At 40.3% G+C, this 18,816-nt stretch overlaps 1 protein-coding gene across 2 annotated transcripts in view; it reads left to right on the plus strand.

Annotated features, from left to right (window-relative positions):
* Nucleotides 1-2,765: 2,765 nt before the first annotated feature.
* Nucleotides 2,766-18,816, plus strand: part of cftr (CF transmembrane conductance regulator) — a 34,081-nt gene continuing 18,030 nt past the window's right edge. The window contains exons 1-11 of one of the 2 annotated variants that reach the window (XM_037107225.1): nucleotides 2,766-2,818; nucleotides 3,900-4,010; nucleotides 7,587-7,698; nucleotides 9,466-9,681; nucleotides 10,538-10,627; nucleotides 12,282-12,445; nucleotides 12,630-12,755; nucleotides 13,578-13,824; nucleotides 13,989-14,081; nucleotides 15,573-15,749; nucleotides 15,868-16,059. In XM_037107225.1, coding sequence (XP_036963120.1) covers nucleotides 2,766-2,818; nucleotides 3,900-4,010; nucleotides 7,587-7,698; nucleotides 9,466-9,681; nucleotides 10,538-10,627; nucleotides 12,282-12,445; nucleotides 12,630-12,755; nucleotides 13,578-13,824; nucleotides 13,989-14,081; nucleotides 15,573-15,749; nucleotides 15,868-16,059 — 1,581 coding nt within the window. Of the gene's footprint in view, nucleotides 2,819-3,899; nucleotides 4,011-7,586; nucleotides 7,699-9,190; nucleotides 9,293-9,465; nucleotides 9,682-10,537; nucleotides 10,628-12,281; nucleotides 12,446-12,629; nucleotides 12,756-13,577; nucleotides 13,825-13,988; nucleotides 14,082-15,572; nucleotides 15,750-15,867; nucleotides 16,060-18,816 lie in introns of those variants that run through there. The other variant, XM_037107226.1, reaches the window with a different exon arrangement.

Genomic DNA, 18,816 nt, shown 5'->3' on the forward strand with positions numbered 1-18,816 from the left:
TGTATTTGTGCCTGATTACACCTTCTCATGGCTCTGATTTATCACAGATGTAGTTTGATTGTCATTGCCTGCACATGTCTTTCATTGCAGCTTACCTTATTCATAGTAGTAAATGGAGTTTTGGTAAATTGTATCGTACATGCCTTTTATGATCTAGAATAAGTGCATGACATTTTACATAATTGGCATACTATTATGATGCAAGTTTCTAAATGATGAAACAGTTTGTTTTGATGATCATGTTTGGTTCTTGCTGAAGCGCAAAAAGAAGTTACTTGGATGTGTGTGTAACTAACTGACCTGAAATCAATAATTTGGGCTGAAATCTGATCCGGCTGTAAAGATGGTAAATGTCCACCAGAGGTCAAACTTTCCTCTCGGAAAAAGAAAGATAACCTTGGTTCCCCTCAGCCAGAAGGACTCAAAAGTTCAGCAAATTTGCAATCAGCCAAAAGGCTGACTTTGTGTTACGCTCCTTATCCGTCCACTCCATTACAAAGCTCAGGCTCAGCTTTATGCTGTCAGAAACAGACCCAAATGCCAGACAGCTATATAAGAAGGAGGCAAGAGAGACAGGATTCTTTGATGAACTCATTTAATCCCTCAATGATCATTTCACCAACAAATTGGACATGTTTGACATTCTGATGAATGGTTGCGCTACATATCAGTTTAACAGTATTAATGTTATTTTTATTTTGAGGATTGCCTCCCCTTGATTTTTGTGTGCGTTTGTAATTAAACTGGTTGTGTCGCAGTCGGACGTGTTCAATGTCACAAAGTACATCTGTGTGACTTCCTGTCTCACGTGTCCACCTGAAAACTAAAGTGAAACTCATCTTGAAAACTGCTCTGCATCTTACTTTTAGTTTAAATTATAAAATACTCATAGATATTCTCCCATTGTGCCGTGATTTTTTTCTGAAACAAAAATCTGATATGGATTATTACATGACCTGTCAGCAGTACATGTATTGTTTTCAATATGTTAGGTATATAGCTGGGACAGGATTGTGTAACTCTGTAAAGCTGCACCAATTGATTGATCAGTTGTCAAATCTCAGCTATTGTGATATTCACCTAGTCAGTTTGTGTATTTTTTTTTTTTTCAAAGAAAAGTGTCACAATTCTATGAATCCAGCTCCATATATGTGAATATATTCTGGTTCCTGTACTCCTCTGTGACAGTAAACTGTACATCTTAGGGTCATAGACAAAACAAGACATCTGAGAAAGACATTTGGAAAGCGCTGATGGACATTTTTCTCACCAAACAACTGATCCATTCATCGAGAAAATAACTGACAGATTAACAGATCAGCCCTAAACTATAGCACAGTCTCTCGAGCCAGAAAGCCCTCCTGCTTCACAGTCAAACACCTGATTGTAACCGGGACCAATATGAGTTTAGTACATATTTCTCCCAACAGATTTACAGCACCTAGCTCCTGCCTCACAGTAACTATAAAGTTCTGGCAGCGAAAGATGAGACACGCTTTGTGCATTGAGATATTCAGGAACCTAATTCTACCCACATCTTCACGTTTTATCTCTGTTCCCTTATGGAATGTCTGGAGGTTTTGATCCTCCCTCTCCTGAAACTGATAAAAAGTATCAAGTTAATTTAGATGTCCCGAACTGTTTCTGCTTCTTTGTGAATGATAGCGATGCAGCTGACTGGAGTGAAATAAAAAGCCACAGCTGAGCTCGGCATTCATTTGACTCGCAGAAACTTCTGGGATGAGTTTAAAGTTTATAGGCTCTGATGTGTTTATCTGGTCACTAACAATGACATAAGAAGCAGTAGAAGACGTCCTGTATGAGAGACAAAGCTCATTATTTGTGCTCTTTCAGTCAGTGTTCACTCTCTCGTCCATGTTAACATATGGGTGAGTTTAATGTTTTACTCTGCATATATGGGGCATAATTATGGCTTCACATCCCTTGGCACTTGTTTTAGCCAAATACCACAATCTTTTACACATGTGCAGGTTAACAAAGGCTTTTCAAGCTCCACATCTCCCAGTCTGAAATATACTTGTGTCGGCATGTGATTTGAGAACTGTACACTTCCCTCTACAAGAAGGGGTTAAAATATGAGATTAAGTTATGGAAGTTTAAGGAATCATTTTTTGGGGCAAAACATATTTATCACGGCATGTTTTTATGAAACTTTACATACTCATGTTGACTACTGGAAATTAAAACATTCTAAGGAGAGTTTGTTGAAGAAATTGGATTTCCTTTCCATGAAATTTAAAATGTGAAGAGCGATTCCATCTTGACTCCTGGACTCAACATTGTTCCATTCAGTGTCTTGTACACGGATCAATATCTGTCTGCTGAAGTGACTTCAGCTGGCTTCAAGCCTTCAGCTTGTTGCCACAATATGCAACCCGAGGCTCATCGGCGTGGAAATGACGTGTGTCTCCGCACGTTTTGGCGAGCCCATAAAGGATGGACTGTCCTCTCAGTGTCGCACTGAAGGAGAGCACAAGACAGCGGGAGCAGACAGAGCGAGTGGAGCCAGATAAAGACACCAGTTTTTTTGGGGGGGAGGAAGATAACTGTCTGAACAGCGATATCATATTTACTGCATAAAGTGGAGGATCAACCAGGCGAGCGCACTTCTGTTAGTGTGTGTATGTGTGTGTGTGTGTGTGTGTGTGTGGGAACGGAGCCACCCAGGGGACACGCAGATGTGAGCGACGCGCACGGAAACGACTCCTCAGGTGCAGAGAAACCAAACTGGCGGCGCACTTAGGATGCAGAAGTCACCAGTGGAAGATGCAAACTGCTTATCCAAATTTTTCTTCTGGTAAGACGTTGTTTTCGTTCGCATCCTTAAATCTGAGTATATCTTGGAGCTGTCTCTGCGGGTGGCAAGGTGCAGCTCTTCCACTTAATGTTGGAGAGGAAAAAGCTTGATATTGCCAATAATTAATAAGTGCTCCACTTGTTTAAGTCGGTATTATTATTATTGTGTCCCACGCGTGCTTGGAGGTTCCGAAAGAACTGCGATATTAATCTTTGGGTATGTTTTGTGGAGAAATTGAAGTATTATAAAACCCTAGAAATAACTGTGGTGGTGTTCCGAAGTGTAGTCACGCTGCCAGGGACCGTCTGCATGTCATGTTTTTCAGAATATATGGAGATTAGTATAATCTTCCACTCAGAAAGTGCCAGTGAGACGGAGGTTGTTGCGTGCGTAAAATGCGCATCAGAGAATTAAAAAATATGCCTCAAATGTGAGTTGCGCTTCGATCAGGTATGTTCTAGAGCCGTCAGGTGGGTGTAGTAGACGATATTTGATGGGTTTGTGGAGCATGGTAAGACTTGTAAACGCCCTTACTATTAAAAGTGAACAATTTGGATTTAAAGTGCGACTATAGTGACATTTTTTTTTAGATCCTGCGCTGTCCAGCGTATTTGAGGCATCTGAATCACTCAAGAATGACATGAGGAAAGGACGTATGCACTGATATTTCTTCTTTCCTCACACTAATGGGACGTCCCGAAGAAAGACCCACACACTTAAAGTGACATGATGTAAACCCTGTCACAGTCTTTCTTTAAACGATTAAGTCACAGGGACTAACAAACGTCAGACTCCTCTCTGTGTCATTAGTGTGACTGTGAAACCTCATGGATTACTTATGTTGCGGCTCACACTGGTTCACACTCCTTCACAGACCTTTATGACGAACACGTATCCTCTTTTCTATATTCAACTAATAGTGAAATGTATTTTTAGTCATGTTTACACTGTAAGCACACTGTTTTTTTTTTAGCAGTAGACCGATATATCCATCAGCAGAGTTCTACTGGCTGATATTGGCCGATCACAGATATATTGGTGTCTGCATACTTGTTGATCGATGTGTGTGTTTTTTGTGCAGGTGGATGTCACCGCTGCTGAGGAAGGGCTTCAGACAGAAGCTGCAGCTGTCAGATGTTTATAAGGCTCCTTCTTTTGATCTGGCAGACAACCTCTCTGAGAGACTCGAAAGGTTTGTGCAGTCGGTCTACCTGACTCATGACTCTTAATGGTAATTGTCATGCTGCAGCCCAGGCTCATTAAGAGACTGGAGCTATGGGAGAGCAGATTGGTAGCAGACTTCTCCCATACTGCCACATTCGGTTCTGCAAAGTGGGTTCGAAGACATCAGGCGTCATTGCAGTTTGATTTCTTTTTGACTTAAGAAGCCTTATCTTTCATCACTTATAAAACAAGTTATCTCAGAGAAAACAAAGATGCCAGTCACATTGTAATCCTGCATTATCTTATTGATATGTAAATCAAAATCCACCATTCACAGTCACTTTTACATAAACATGAGACCTTAGCTCAGACGACCCGCTCTACCTCCTGAACTTCAGCCGCCCTAATGTCAAATGCATTTAACATTTACGTTACTAGTGAGGTTATCTGGTATCTAAAAGAGAAGGAAATTCCACAATTTTCACACTGACTGCTTGCTGAACACAAACAAGGTTGCCGTGTCTTTATAATGTCCTATCAAAGAGTAAAGACTTCTTTGGAGAGCTGCCATTTTGCACGAATGTTCAGTTTTCTCACACAGCAGCAGAATAAAGTCAGCTTATACAATATACCTATACAGCAGGCATTTGGACTTAAACACTGGTACATCTACCCTGCACACCGTTAAATCTGATATGTACAGATCTGACATGTACGTGACCAACCTGTAATGGTGGATAAATTCTTAGAGAAACTGCAAATGTCAAAGTATGCACCCGTCATGGTTTTCATACTTGGCCTGCATGTGTTTACAGTCACCATCCTTCCCTCACAGTGAACGTAAAATATGGGCTGGCATTTAAACGGGGCTAGACATAAACCAAACCTGTGTGGACCAAACAAATAAGCAGGCACAGATGATGGGTTAACTCCTTTCTCTCTCCTTTCAGTTCATCCATCTCTTCTTTCTCTCTACACCTCTCAGGGTCTCCCTTCCCCTCCTTCACTCCCTTTTCTCACATTAAATTATTAAGGGATTCGCTTGACTTTCTTTGGTCTTCATCAGAAATGCAACAGTCAGTCTTTTTTCTCTCTGCTACCTTAACCACAAAGCAACTGTACACCTCCATTTTACTCTTCACAGTATTGGTTGATCATTAAAGGATAAATTAATCCAAAAATGAAGCTTTAGTCATTATCTGCTGATAGAAAGTTTTGATAATCCACAAAGCATTTCTGGCTCTTCACAGCACAACAGTGTCGCAGAATACTCCTTAACAACTGAATGGGGACTTATTTTAAAATGTAATAGAAAAAAAGCATCTGATGGCTCTATACAGCTTGTGAACTTACTTCAGACTGAACGCCTTTAGCTCAGCAGCTGCAGGGAAAATTTCAGCTTTAAAGATATTGTTAATGATGTGTTTTCAAATCAATTTGTAAACTCAGAAATGTGTTGTGGACTACAGACCTTCACCTGACTTTCAATCAGCATGGAGGTGAGAAGAGAATGAGAACATTTTCAGATTTGGGTGGACTTGTCCTTTAAGAAGCTTGAAAGAAATTATGTAAATATAAAAACTTCGAGATTATGTTTCTGAAAGCCAGTCATGGCCATATAATGATATAATATGCTAAATGTAATCATTTTATTGATAAGTGTGGATGTAATGTGTTCTTCTCTTCCTGACTACTTCAAATGACATGTTGGAAATTCAAAATGTATAGAATTGTAAACTGTTGTTCCTGAAACCTCTGAATACCCTGTCTTCTTTGTTCTCTTTTTTCCCATCATTACTTTTCTTCCATTTATTGCTTTTGCTTCTTTCTCCTCTCAAACCCTTCTCTTACTGCTCTTTTAGCACTGAGTCAATGCCACATCTTTGAAACATATTTATTTTACTAAAACCAGGAAGGACTAAGATATTAACCCAAACACTAAATAGCCATGCATCTTCTTTCTTTTATTATAATTTTTTCACCATGCCTACCTACCACAGCAGTGTCCTGCATTGGCCTTACCTCTTGGTTACCCAGGGGCCTGCGTCACGCTCAGTGGTGCCAACAAGCCAGTTAAAGTACGTGGGCGTTAAAAAGTCGACCTTTAGAAAGGGCCCAGTGCCCGCCGGGTGATGAATGAGCAGTGGTGGGTAATTTTGCTTTCATTATTCCGATCAGGCAAACGGCGAAGGCTTCTGGGAATGTGAACTTTACCTTCTATTACAGCATACTGTGTACCCTCCGCTCCTTCATCACCCCATCAGATCAGTTCTGTTCACTGAGCTTTTTCCCGCATGAAAATGACTTCAGCTGATGGTATTGCGTATATACCAAGCTATACAGAATCATAAGGAAAGAAATGGAAAAAGTGGATTACAATTGGAGCATTTTAAGAATGCAAAGAATTTTGCAGATTTACCCAAATCTGACCCAGGGGTTATTCAAAGATCTCTGTACAGGATGTGCTAGTCAGTGGAGTGGTGAGAATGAAATAGATCAATCAATCAATCAATTAGTCATAATCAATTTTATGCTATCCTTACTGTTTAGGGTCATGGGCAAATGATGGGTACACCCTGAGCATTTCCTCAATATTTTAAATCTTCACACGGGTAATTTAGACTTTCCAGGATTCACCTCTCCTGTATGTTGACATATGGAAGGACTGGAGCTTCTCTGTGTGTCTTAATGATCCATCACGTTCAAACCCACGAGCATCATGTTGCAAGCTTAATTTTCTAACCATTAAGAAACCAATATTATGTCAACAGTATTACACAAGGTTTTGCGGAAGTCTGCTTTTAATCCCTTTTGTTTGGACTGATCAATAATCACCTCTGTTCAAGGATGCACAAATCACTGGCAGTATTTCTGCTTGTTTCTGCTTGGTAGAGCCCATTGTTGTTCTGCTTCAGGATATTAATATCTGTGACAGGTAAACACCTTAATTCTCTGACCTCTAACTCTGTTTATATGCTTTTCATCCTATTGGTCTCCCCTCCTTCCTTTATGTTTGTTCATCCACTTGTTCTTCCATCAATCTCTGTGAACTTGTCAACTAAATCACCCTGGTTATAAATGACCCTCCGAGAACAATGCAGCTACTTACTGTAGCTGAAACTGTTTGCCAGGGCAGCTGTGGGAAGTTAATCCAACAGAGTGGTAGCAAGGACACCAAGTTTATAGTTACAGTAGGCAATATTCAACAGTATGCCTAGGAAAAACTACACATCACCAATGTAAGGTTCAGCATAGACAAAAAGGTCTAATAAAGCACAGTTTTGCCGTAAATGCCCTAATACAATTGCAATACTGATCGCTGATACATCTTCAGATCAGTAGAGAAATAAACTAACAAGAGGTTTATGTCCCATGTTTTTGTGTGTTTGTAAATAAATGCACAGCTTCTCCTTCTGTGACCGAATCACCAGCAAAGTTAAGAAAGGACTCTTAGAAACTGGACTGCTGTTTTGTTGCCAGAGTAGTAGTAGACAAATAGAAAAGCCACAGCCAAACTTTGCTGGCATTTGTCTGGTGGATGTGTTTTTCTCCCACCCTGCTTGCACTGCCGTTTAACTGTGTTGTAACTCTGTCCTTCCTGCAGAGAATGGGACAGAGAGGTGGTGTCAGCCAAGAACCAGCCCAGGCTGCTGAGAGCGCTGGCCCGCTGCTTCCTCGGCCCTTTTGCCTTCTTTGGTATCCTCCTCTACCTCGGGGTGAGTCTGTCGGTCTGTCACCTCTGGAGGAAGCAGATTTGGCATATCTCGACCTAGGAAGTGTGGTGTTAAACTCTGCCATGATCATTGAGTTGTAGATCTAAACTCAAGAGTCATATGCTCTGTTCAATGTGATGTTGGGTTTATTTAAATTGTAGCCCAAAGCAAGAAATTAAGTTTAAATTTGAACTGATAACATGGGTTAGACATAGATTATAGATCTGTATCATTTAAGCAATCATGTCCCGGAACATGTTTCCCTTTTAAAGGTATCGTAACTTTTCTGCATTAAAATGTCTAAAAATGACAAATCCAGAGAAATTGTAAGTTTACTCAAGGTGTATTTCATTGGGTCTCATGTCTCTGTAGCTTCCAGGAAAAATCAGATTATACGTCAGACCTTGAGGAACAAAGTCAAATTTTATGGGAGCTCTGTGGATCCTCTGTGCTGTGCTTGAAGCTGGTTGTAACATTATGTTAGGAAAACTGCATTTCTAAAGTAATGTAAGATACCGTTGCTCTCCAAAGTCCAGAGGCATTGAACAACTTAAACAAACTGTCCACAGGCTTGCATATGCAACCAAGAGAAATGGGTCTAAGGTCTAATTATTCGTGTCACAACACCATTCACACACCAATTAAAAAGGGATAAATACATGTAATCCACCACAAACTGTTGTGAAGTCAGGTCAGATAGATTTCCATCAGCAGTGATACTTGTTTAACAGTGCAGCCAGCAACCCCCTTGATACTAGATAGATGTTAGATGGAAAAATGGCTGGATAGATAACTTTATTAATCCAGAAGGGAAATTAGGTAGGTACTACGCTTCTTTACTAATCTTATCATTATTTAAAAAATAAATTAAAGAAATACTGAGAATCATAATGACTTACCAGAGCCTGAATTTCTGTCTAAAAGCATTAGATGTACAGTCACAAAACAATAATAGTCAGCAATTCATGTCATTTGTCAGAGTGAAATTAGAAAATGTTTAGTATTTAACAGATTTCTTCCTTACATTATTGCTCAGAAAGTTTATTATTCCATTGTAAGAATGCTGCCTGAGATTTATCTCGGTAAAAATGAAACTGTGGTCAACATAGTCACCATCGATTAACTATCAGTTCTTCACATTAAAAATGCTCACATTTAATGTTCACGAATGTCTAATTAAAAAACACCTGTAGTATTTGATAAACACAGTTTCAGGTCATAACAACACTGACCCACAGTTCCCACCAATCACACGCTGCTGTTTCACTGTATGTGGTAGCTGTTAATAGTGTTTACAGTGCTGGAGAGGTGAGGGACTGTAGAGCCACACTGCCATGACGCACACAAACATCACAAGCATGTCGCACCACAGTGTCGCAAACCCATCTCACTGTCCTGGACTTATGGGAAGGTGGTGACAGCAGCCATTACGTCAGTTAGTGCAGTTGGAGGTGGTTGCCATGACGACAAGAATGCCTGTTAGATGTTAAAGAGGTTGTGTGGGGAAAAAAACAGGAACGCTTTAGGGAAGGTTCTCAGTAGAGGCCAAAGAAGTGTGTGGTTGTTTGATGCTCCCAGATATTTAGCAGAATGTTAGGTATGTTACAAACAAATGCAAAATGGCAACATTGATGTACTCTTACAGTATATCAGCCATTATGCTTAGCTGGACATGTCCTGAACCAGATGTGGATCTGGAAAGAAAACATAAAAAAAGTAGATCAAATCCGTTCATTGCTTATCTTATTGTTTTCTCATCATTTGTTGTAGGAGGCTTCCAAGACAGTGCAGCCTCAGCTTCTGGGTCGCATCATCGCCTCCTTTGACCCATTCCACGCTCCTGAGCGGAGTCAGGGATACTTCCTGGCTCTGGGTCTCTGCCTCCTATTCACTGCCCGCTTCCTCCTGCTGCAACCTGCCATCTTTGGCCTGCATCACCTGGGCATGCAAATCCGCATCGCTCTTTTCAGTCTCATATACAAGAAGGTAAGACGAGCAAAGGGTGTATTTAAAGAACTGAGACTCTTTATTAGTCTAAAACCCAAATCTGCCCTCACAGATTAAGGCAGTCGTCCAACCTTACAGTCACCGTCTTTTTCTCTTCTTAGCATCTCATGTCAGCATCTTCTTTCTGTCTGTTGCCCCCTGCGAAACCACTGTAATCACCTGCAGTCCCCTCAGTTCTCTGAGCTCCGAGCCCAGTCCGAGAACACTCAACTCACTGCGATTTGAGACAGAGCTGCCAAATAGAAAACCTGAAAACATTTTCTACATAAAATATGATCAAGTTTCACCAACATAGTTGGTGGTATGTGATGTAGTGCTGTCTACTTTTGCTGGAGATTGTACCCTTTCACCCAAGTTACACAGTGCAAGAACAGACATTTGGGGTACAGAGTGCGAATTTCAGGGGCACGATCCTCCCTATTACAAGCCAATGTTATTCTCAGGCAATATATTTGCACTGTTTTGTACAATGTTTTCCTAAGAAATGTTGTGGAGGTCACATGTAAAGTCTCTGAAAACACTGTGGCCTTTTCCTCTGATTACACCTGAATTGAACACTTGATACTTGAAGTCCCTGCTGTAACATCCAGTTGTTGGTACAAAACAACTCAACCCAGCTGATAAGATAGTATGACAGTTTTCTTCTATTGTTAAGATAAGACAGAATGATTAGCTTAATGCTTTCAACTTGTTTAGCATGCATTACTGAATGTTTGCCTCTCATATGTGGAGATCCTGCAGAGGCGTGGCAGCCTGGTGTCAAAGCGTGGTCCTCTCAACCAATTAACTTTCTCCATTTGTGCTTTAACTGACCCCTGACCTTTGACGTTTTCAGACCCTGAAGCTGTCCAGCCGGGTCTTGGACAAGATCAGCACTGGTCAGCTGGTCAGTCTGATGTCAGCCCACCTCAACAAGCTGGATGAGGTGAGAAAACTCAAGCTTTTTCTAAAATTACATATAGATTTTCAGGTTTTTCTTTCATTTTACATTTTTTTTATTTTGATGTATAAACTCTACTCTCCTGCTAATGGTGAAATGACGCTAATAAAGATGTTGTACACCAGTGTAGTTGATGGAGATATGAGATTTACAGGAAATACAGCTTTAATAAGAAGTTTTCAAGCATAAAACCTTTGAAACAGACTGTTGGGTGTGAATCGCATCCCATTGCTTGGGTACAAACGTCAAGTCACTGTAAGTCAAAGGAACAGTCCAGTAGTTTTCCACTCCAGTAGCTGGGAGAAAGTTTTTGTCTCCACAGGAAGGATAAGAGAAAAGAGAACTGACAGCTCACACCCTCCCTGACTTCAGTGAGTCTGTTTTATGAGCCAGCACCTTCATACTAAGTGATAAGTAGAAGACAATTGACCTAGAACAATACACAGACATATACAAATACAATTAGGTTTGTGTATCCAAACAGTCTTCTGTAATTGTGATTTGGTGTGGAAAAAACACATTTCTGAATGCAAGCCAACAAAGCTGGAGGATAAGCAAGTGTGTGCGTGCATGTGTGTGTGGACTGAACGCAGTCTTGCCTCGGGTCTCACTGAGGCGTTGAATGTGAAAACACCCTGCAACCTGCTTTGAGACAATTATCACCTGGCTTGGATGTGGCTTAAGCCCAACGTACCACTGTCTTCTTATAATGACTGGTTGATTGCCTTGTAGCTGAGTGGATGAAAGGGAGCTGTGAGATTCTCACCTACTGTGCAGCTTAGGTTCATCAGCACAGTGCTGACTGGATGAAAGTGGATTCCTCCAAAGTTTGTTTGATACTTTTTGTCTTCATGACTATTTCTCCGGTTGCTGTTATGCTTCCATGGGGGGTTTTACCCAAAAATAACTACTGCAAAACATTATCAACATAACAACACAACACAACTCAGTAAGAAATCCTGCTAAAGTTCCCTGTGGTGAGCCCTGCACATGACCTCACGGAGGTAAATTAAGATGTATCTCATTGTGTGGACACCAATGTGCTACAGTGGTTGACATGGCATTGCTTTTACCACAGGAACGGTTCATTGCTGGAAGTAATACTCAAAACATGTACGATGCTTTTAATATCACATCCTCACTCATCAGTCAGTTTAGATTCCCTGCAGTTCTAAATTGTTCTGTTGGTAAGAAAAAAAAACATTTTCTAAATCTTAATTTTAACAATTTTTCCATAGAAACTATTGCAATTGATGTAGCATAATACACACATCACATGAAGGTGCGAGTATTCATGTGATTGCCTTGCAAAGCATAACTTACTGTTGTGTCTACCAGTATGCTCAATATGTTCCAGTCATGTTTTCACATAAATATGATTAAATACACAGTTTCTGTTTGATGCCAGCATAGTTAAGTGTTTATCTTTGAGGCACATGACTTACTTTATTTTCTCTGATGTTGATCTAAGCTGACTGCTGTCCTTTGCTTACTTTATAAATCCAGCTTTCAAGACTGTAGTAGTGATTATATATTACTAAAAACCATTTGGAGTCTTTGTGGTATTGGTATGTGAGACCTTTAACCTCTCTAGTTACCCTATGTATATTTCTGTCTTCTCTATGTATGTTTATCCCAGAGTTTAGGTCTGGCCCACTTTGTATGGATCACTCCCCTGCAGTGTATACTGTGTGTGGGTCTGATATGGGAGCTGATCGAGGTGAATGGCTTTTGTGCGTTGGCTGCTCTGACTCTCCTGGGTATCATCCAGGCGTGGCTCACGCAGAAGATGGGACCACATCGGTGAGGAAATTACCACACATCCACTCACTTTATATAGTTTATATAAGCTAGGGGTGTCAAAATTAACTTTCAGTTCCGATTAAATTGAATTTAAATATGTTAAATGTGTCTGTTTGTGATACAGAAACCTAAATCTATGATGCTGCTTTAAGGTGGTAATGGTAAAACTGTGTCCTGCAAACAGGGTGAAGCGAGGAGGAATGATCAACCGCCGCCTGGCTCTCACTTCAGAGATTGTGGAGAACATTCACTCAGTGAAGGCGTATGGCTGGGAAGAGGTGATGGAGACCATCATCAAAAACATCCGGCAGTAAGATACTAAAACACACAGCAACTCTATCACAGAAGAAACATTTCCTAAGGCTATTTTCTATTCTTTTAATTCCAAAGTTTACCTTAGTTTACTTATGTTTGCTTCATGGCTGACGACAACAATATATCTGTTGGTTATTTCAAAAATAGATGAAAAGAAAGTGTTATAGCATTTGAAGGTTTGTTATAAGTGGGCTTAATATAACTGTTTTTGTCCTTCAACACTAGTGTTGAAGTGGACAGCAGCATCACTGTAGTTGTATGTAAGTTCACATGCAGTATACTCCTAATCTCACTCAGCCATTTTTTAAGTATCTTTTATACACATTATGCATATTCATGGTGTCATAGAAGTACTGTAATAAACTGAACTGAGAAGGAAAAAAGAGAAGAGAAGGAGACTGTACTTTGAATGAACAGTAGAAATGGTATCAACCTGGTGCTGTAGTTAAGAGAGAGATGTTAAAACATGGTCAATCGGGAGAATCGCGCTGGCTTCGCTGGTGGATGCAGGAGCCAGAATCACAATTGACAATTACAATAAACGTATGAGAAAGAGTTTTGGTGTCATGGTGCAGAAATATGTTGATAAGTATCTGAACTAACACCGAGCCTCCAAGGCTTCACATTTACCTGATAAAAGCGTCAGGAAACGCTGACATGCTACTAACCAACATTCCTTTTGGCTGTTGGTTGCTTTCTAACAATGATATCGGTGCTACCATGTTTATGAAACTTCCCCTGCCGACTAAATGCAAGCAGAAATTTCTTCTGAAAAACTGAAAAAGAAATTTTGTTCACACTTCCTTTCCCTCCTCAGGGAAGAGATGACACTGACGAGGAAGATTGGTTCTCTGCGTTACTTCTACAGCGCCTCGTACTTCTTTTCTGCCATCTTGGTCATCGTGTCTGCCATTGTGCCGCATGCTCTCAGTAAAGGCATCATCCTTCGTCGTATTTTCACCACGGCATCCTACTGCATGGTGCTGAGAATGACGCTGACTCGCCAGTTGCCGGGATCCATCCAGATGTGGTACGACACACTGGCACTGATCAAGAAAATAGAGGTGAGTCAGAGTTGGAGAGGAGGGGGGATAGGGCTATGAGAAATTTTATCAAAATATTCTGTCTAAAAATTCCACTTTAGGTGTTCTTCACAGCCTGTGACAGAACTGAGCATAATAAATGTATGTTTAATGCTGATGTACCTCCTTTTGCTCATTTTCTCCAGGAATTCCTGATGAAGGAAGAATACAGAGTTCTGGAGTACAACCTGACCACCACTGAACTGGAGCTGGTCAACGTGTCTGCATCCTGGGACGAGGTTTGTTCGTATATGTGTGTCAAAAAAATAATGAGACAAATAACTTTAACTCAACATTTATACAAAATCATGTATGTTTGCTGTTGCATTTTCTCCATCAAGTGAGAACAATGTTACCTAAATGCACTGAACACTAAAAATAAAAACACTGACATCTCCATTATTGTAAATCTCAGTTTGGTTTGATGGTAATAAAAATAGAAGACTGTTCTGAAGCCTTATCTGACTCTCAAATGTCAGTATAGGTGTTGACCCCAAATATTCCAGCATCAGTCAGGCTACAGTACATTTACTGTAGGAGAGCAAAGAATCTAAAGTTCCCACAACCCCTAAAATCACCATGCAGCGCAGGTATAATAAGCAACTCCTCACCATCACAGGGAGAGAGGGTTGTATAATCTTATCTATAGGCAGAGGCTGTAAACTAAGTCTAACAGGTGTGATTCATTGACCACCCGACACCGTGAGAAAACCAACATCCAACTGTGTTTTTTTCCATTACTTTGCATAATTAATTATCTCAGTGTCGTCACCAAACTTTGCCTTTGCTGGGAACACTCTGAATCTCCCTTTGAGATTCAGGGTTGTGTTCATCACCTAATTCCCAGATTCTCCTCTTGCCTTCTCCTCTTCCTGGAATGTGCCATTCGCAGATGAATGGGAGGGGTGTTGCCTTTCTTTACTGCTGACAGCATGTACGTCAGCTCATTAGAATGAGAATCGCACAGACAAACGTATACAAACCGCCGCAAGTCCCAGCATAAGAGAAACGGTGACCCATAAAATGTCACAAGGGGTCAATGATTAAGCCGGCGAGTCAAGCAGAGTTCCCCTTTTCTAACACTGAGATGTGTCAGCCATTAATCTTTACAGAGGCAGTGACAGATGAGGTGAAATAAGGCCATTGTGAGACTTTGGAGAATCTCTTGTTTCTCACAGTCGTTTGGCCTGGTGTCACTTTCTGAAAGCACAGCATGATGGACACACTCACTCAGTCCTAACTAAATGGAAAACACTAATCAGGTTCATACCATGCACACAGTCACACACAGAACAATGTATACTAAAGCATAATATTATACAGTGTTTTGAAGAATTTTATAGTGTAATGTAAACCTGGGGGTCGGGACCACTAAAGGGATCATGGATTGATTTCCCGGGAGCATATTCTATTTTACATGGCTTGAATTTGCTTGAACTTTATCTTGAAAAGATGCATGAACCCTTTATGTGATAAAAAATAAATTTTAGTATAGTTAAAACTTTTTTTTCCAAAAAGAAAAATCTGGAGTGCTATTGTAGCAATCATGTTAAATCTGTATTAAAGGTCAAGAGTGAATATTTGATAAACATGGTATTCACAGGCAAATAGTTTGTTTCAATCTACCTGTTACTCCAGCAACTTGGAAGAATGGCTTGATATGAATAATGTGTTTTATATAATCTGTGCTGTTCATTAAGTGTAGACTGTAATGTTGAACTCTTTTGCAGGGCATTGGTGAGCTGTTTGAAAAGATCAGGCAGGAGAACAAGGCAAACGGACACATGAACGGTGACGCTGGCCTCTTCTTCACTAACCTCTACGTCACACCTGTCCTCAAAAACATCAGCCTGTACCTGGAGAAGGGAAAGATGCTGGCGGTGGCTGGATCCACTGGCTCAGGAAAGGTACTTCAAAGACGTCAGTGTTTCTAGAGAAAATGCCAAATCTTCTTGTGTTGGAGAAGCAGTCTACTGTCAAATGTCACAAATATGGTACAACAACATTTTTAACCATTCCCTCCAGAGTTCCCTGCTCATGATGATCCTGGGGGAGTTGGTGCCATCAGAGGGTAAAATCAGACACAGTGGTCGCATCTCTTTCTCGTCTCAGACCTCATGGATCATGCCGGGGACGATTCAAGACAACATCCTGTTTGGCCTGACCTACGACGAGTACCGCTACACCTCAGTCATCAAGGCCTGCCAGCTGGAGGAGGTAGCTTCACTTTATCAAACTTTATCAACTTTTTGTCTCCCTTCTTTGGAGGTATGTTTAGCGCCTACATTACATCTACACAAATTCAAAGTCACTTTAAATCTGTGAAAGATTTTAACACTTATATATCGCTATTAGAATATTTATTTAGTTACAAATAACTTTTCTCTGGTAAATTCATCTCTGCCAGCTTCTCTCTTTCGTTGGGCTGATGCTCCTGCTCAGTTGTCTGTTTGGAGCCTCTGCGAGGCGTCAAGTAGTTTCAGGTTTCCCCTCTCCACATTTACTCCATTATGTCCCTCACACACACAAAGACAGACGTACTTGCACATTCTCTGCCTCTTCACAGTGATCCACAACCACACACACTCGCACTCTCATAAGCCTCAGTGTTGAGTGACGGCCCCTCAGCAGAATAATGTCTCCTCTGTTGCCATGGAAATCTGTAGTTATGTCACTGGGATGGAATATGAGCTTATTGGTTCCCAGTGACAGAAATTTTAACACAGACGAGCAGTTTTATAGACCCAGTGTCAGTCCCATGTGCTTGTTAGGTCTGTGAATCAATACTAAACCTTGGGTTGGTAAGTTATCTTAGAAGCATTTCCTGACATCCCGACAACAAATCAAATGCTCTGACAAATTACAGAAAAAATCCAGTATCTGTGGCTGTTGCAGATGGGACATCAAATTATTATTATTGTAAACAATCTTTGGAATATGAAGTATAGTAAAATATAGTACACTATGGTAATGGATACAATAAGTAATGGACTGTCAAATATATATTTGAACTAAAAAAACTATTTAAATACTAAAGATCAAATTCCTTGAATCAGGGATGTACAAGTTTGTACTGAGAAATCTATGACATTTATTTAAGGTTTACATATTTGATACACTTGTTTGGATTATTTATACTGAAATCAATGCAGCACCTCTTGCAGCAGGTGACACCATCATATTTATTTACTACCACACCCCATCTCCTGTGGCAGTGACAGCACCTCAGTGGTTTTGACAAAAACACATCATGTTGTCACAGCAAACAAAGCCGGCATGCAATACTGACATCTCCATTTACTGTAAAAAACGGTCTCCATATTGCCTTCAAGGGGAGGTGTCAAATGCTGGCATCACTGAAACTGAAACAATAAAAGTGGTTCTGCTGTATACTGTATGGAAATGATGAGAATGACAGGAAGTGTTGAGGAGACTCCTCTGAAGTGTTGCCTGAAAAAATACAGACTGTTAACAAACAGCTCATCTTCACATGATGTTGAGGCTGATGCATCGTTCGAAAGTGTCATTTGTGGTAACTCACCATGTTAAGTGATTGCTGGCACCGCAGTACGTACATTTTTGATCCAAAGAGCAATTCTTTGAATTTTTTGTTTCCTAAAATGATACTGACTTTAAATATTCACATCTTAAATTGCAATGTTTACAGTATTCATGTAACACCTGTCAATCAATCTTGAGTGTTTGGTTTTGTTTGTGTTTGAGCAACTGATTTGTTGATGTGATCACAAATTATGCCTCTTAAAAAGCTTCTTAATCGGCTGATATAAGTTACAATTACATTTTTAGTCACTAGTAAATAAGATGTTTACCAGTAAAAGCTCTATACCAGTGTAGGGTGACGAAATCTAATATTAGGGTATTTTTGACCAGATGTCTCTGAGACTTTCAAGAAAGAATCATCAGTAATGTGGATTTGATGACTAAGTGAGAAGTATTAGAAGAAGTACAAGCCATGTTTCATATATAATCATATGTTGATACAGAAGTAATTTTGAAGTAAAAAAAAAAAAGCATTCAGAGGTTACCAGTGGCTTCTAAAGATACAGATTCTTAACACTAATCGTCGTTGCTCTGTCTTAGCAATCACTTCAAGAAGGTAGAGATGACTTAACATGAGGATAGAAAGTGCTCACAGGATTTTCAACTTTAGGAAAAATCCCCAAGGTAACCCTGTCAGACAGGAGTGACAACTGGAGCTGATTTCTCCAGACAGAGACGAGGCATTTAGTGGGCTTGTGCCTGTAATTCCTCACTATTGTTGCGCCCTGAAGCACCAGACAGACTGCTGTGGGTGGTCCTCCCACTGTAAAGTCATCTGTAGCCTCCTTCAGCCCCTTGCTGCTGACCCAGCAGGCACTTTTTGTTCACAGCGAGACACACAACATGTGTTTTTACTATGCTGCCTTATTTTACAAGCTGTTAAACAACATGTTAACTTGATTCCCTATGCACTCTTGTCAGGACAGCGGAAGCTGCCGTTAAAAAGGTAGGAAGTTTTAATGATGATAAACGTGTGCTGTCACTTCATCCTCATTGGTGTGGACCTGTGACATCCTTCATGTGGTCATCTAATCTGTGGTTTGTGCTTTTTGTGTGGTTTGAATTTGAAAATAAATCTGTGACTACGTTAACATAAAATACTTGTCAGGTAAAAGTCATTTATAGGACTGTGCTTTGGTGTTTGGACATACTTTGTTGCATTTTACATTGGCAAAATGTGCTATTTTAAGGCTACAGTTTCATTAAACTGCAGAATAAATGCACTTTTTTTTGCAAATCAGTAAACTAAGACTTAGAATCACATGACAAAGGTGCTTGAAACAGCAACTGTCTATAGAGAAACAGTTGTCTATTTATGTAATTTATGAAAACATAAACAAAACTCAATTTACTGCTGAATGTATGGTGCCAACATTTTGTACTGTTTCCAGTGGCTTCTGGTGTGTTTCCATG

The sequence above is a fragment of the Acanthopagrus latus genome, chromosome 8 (assembly GCF_904848185.1).
Source record: "Acanthopagrus latus isolate v.2019 chromosome 8, fAcaLat1.1, whole genome shotgun sequence".
Taxonomy (NCBI): domain Eukaryota; kingdom Metazoa; phylum Chordata; class Actinopteri; order Spariformes; family Sparidae; genus Acanthopagrus; species Acanthopagrus latus.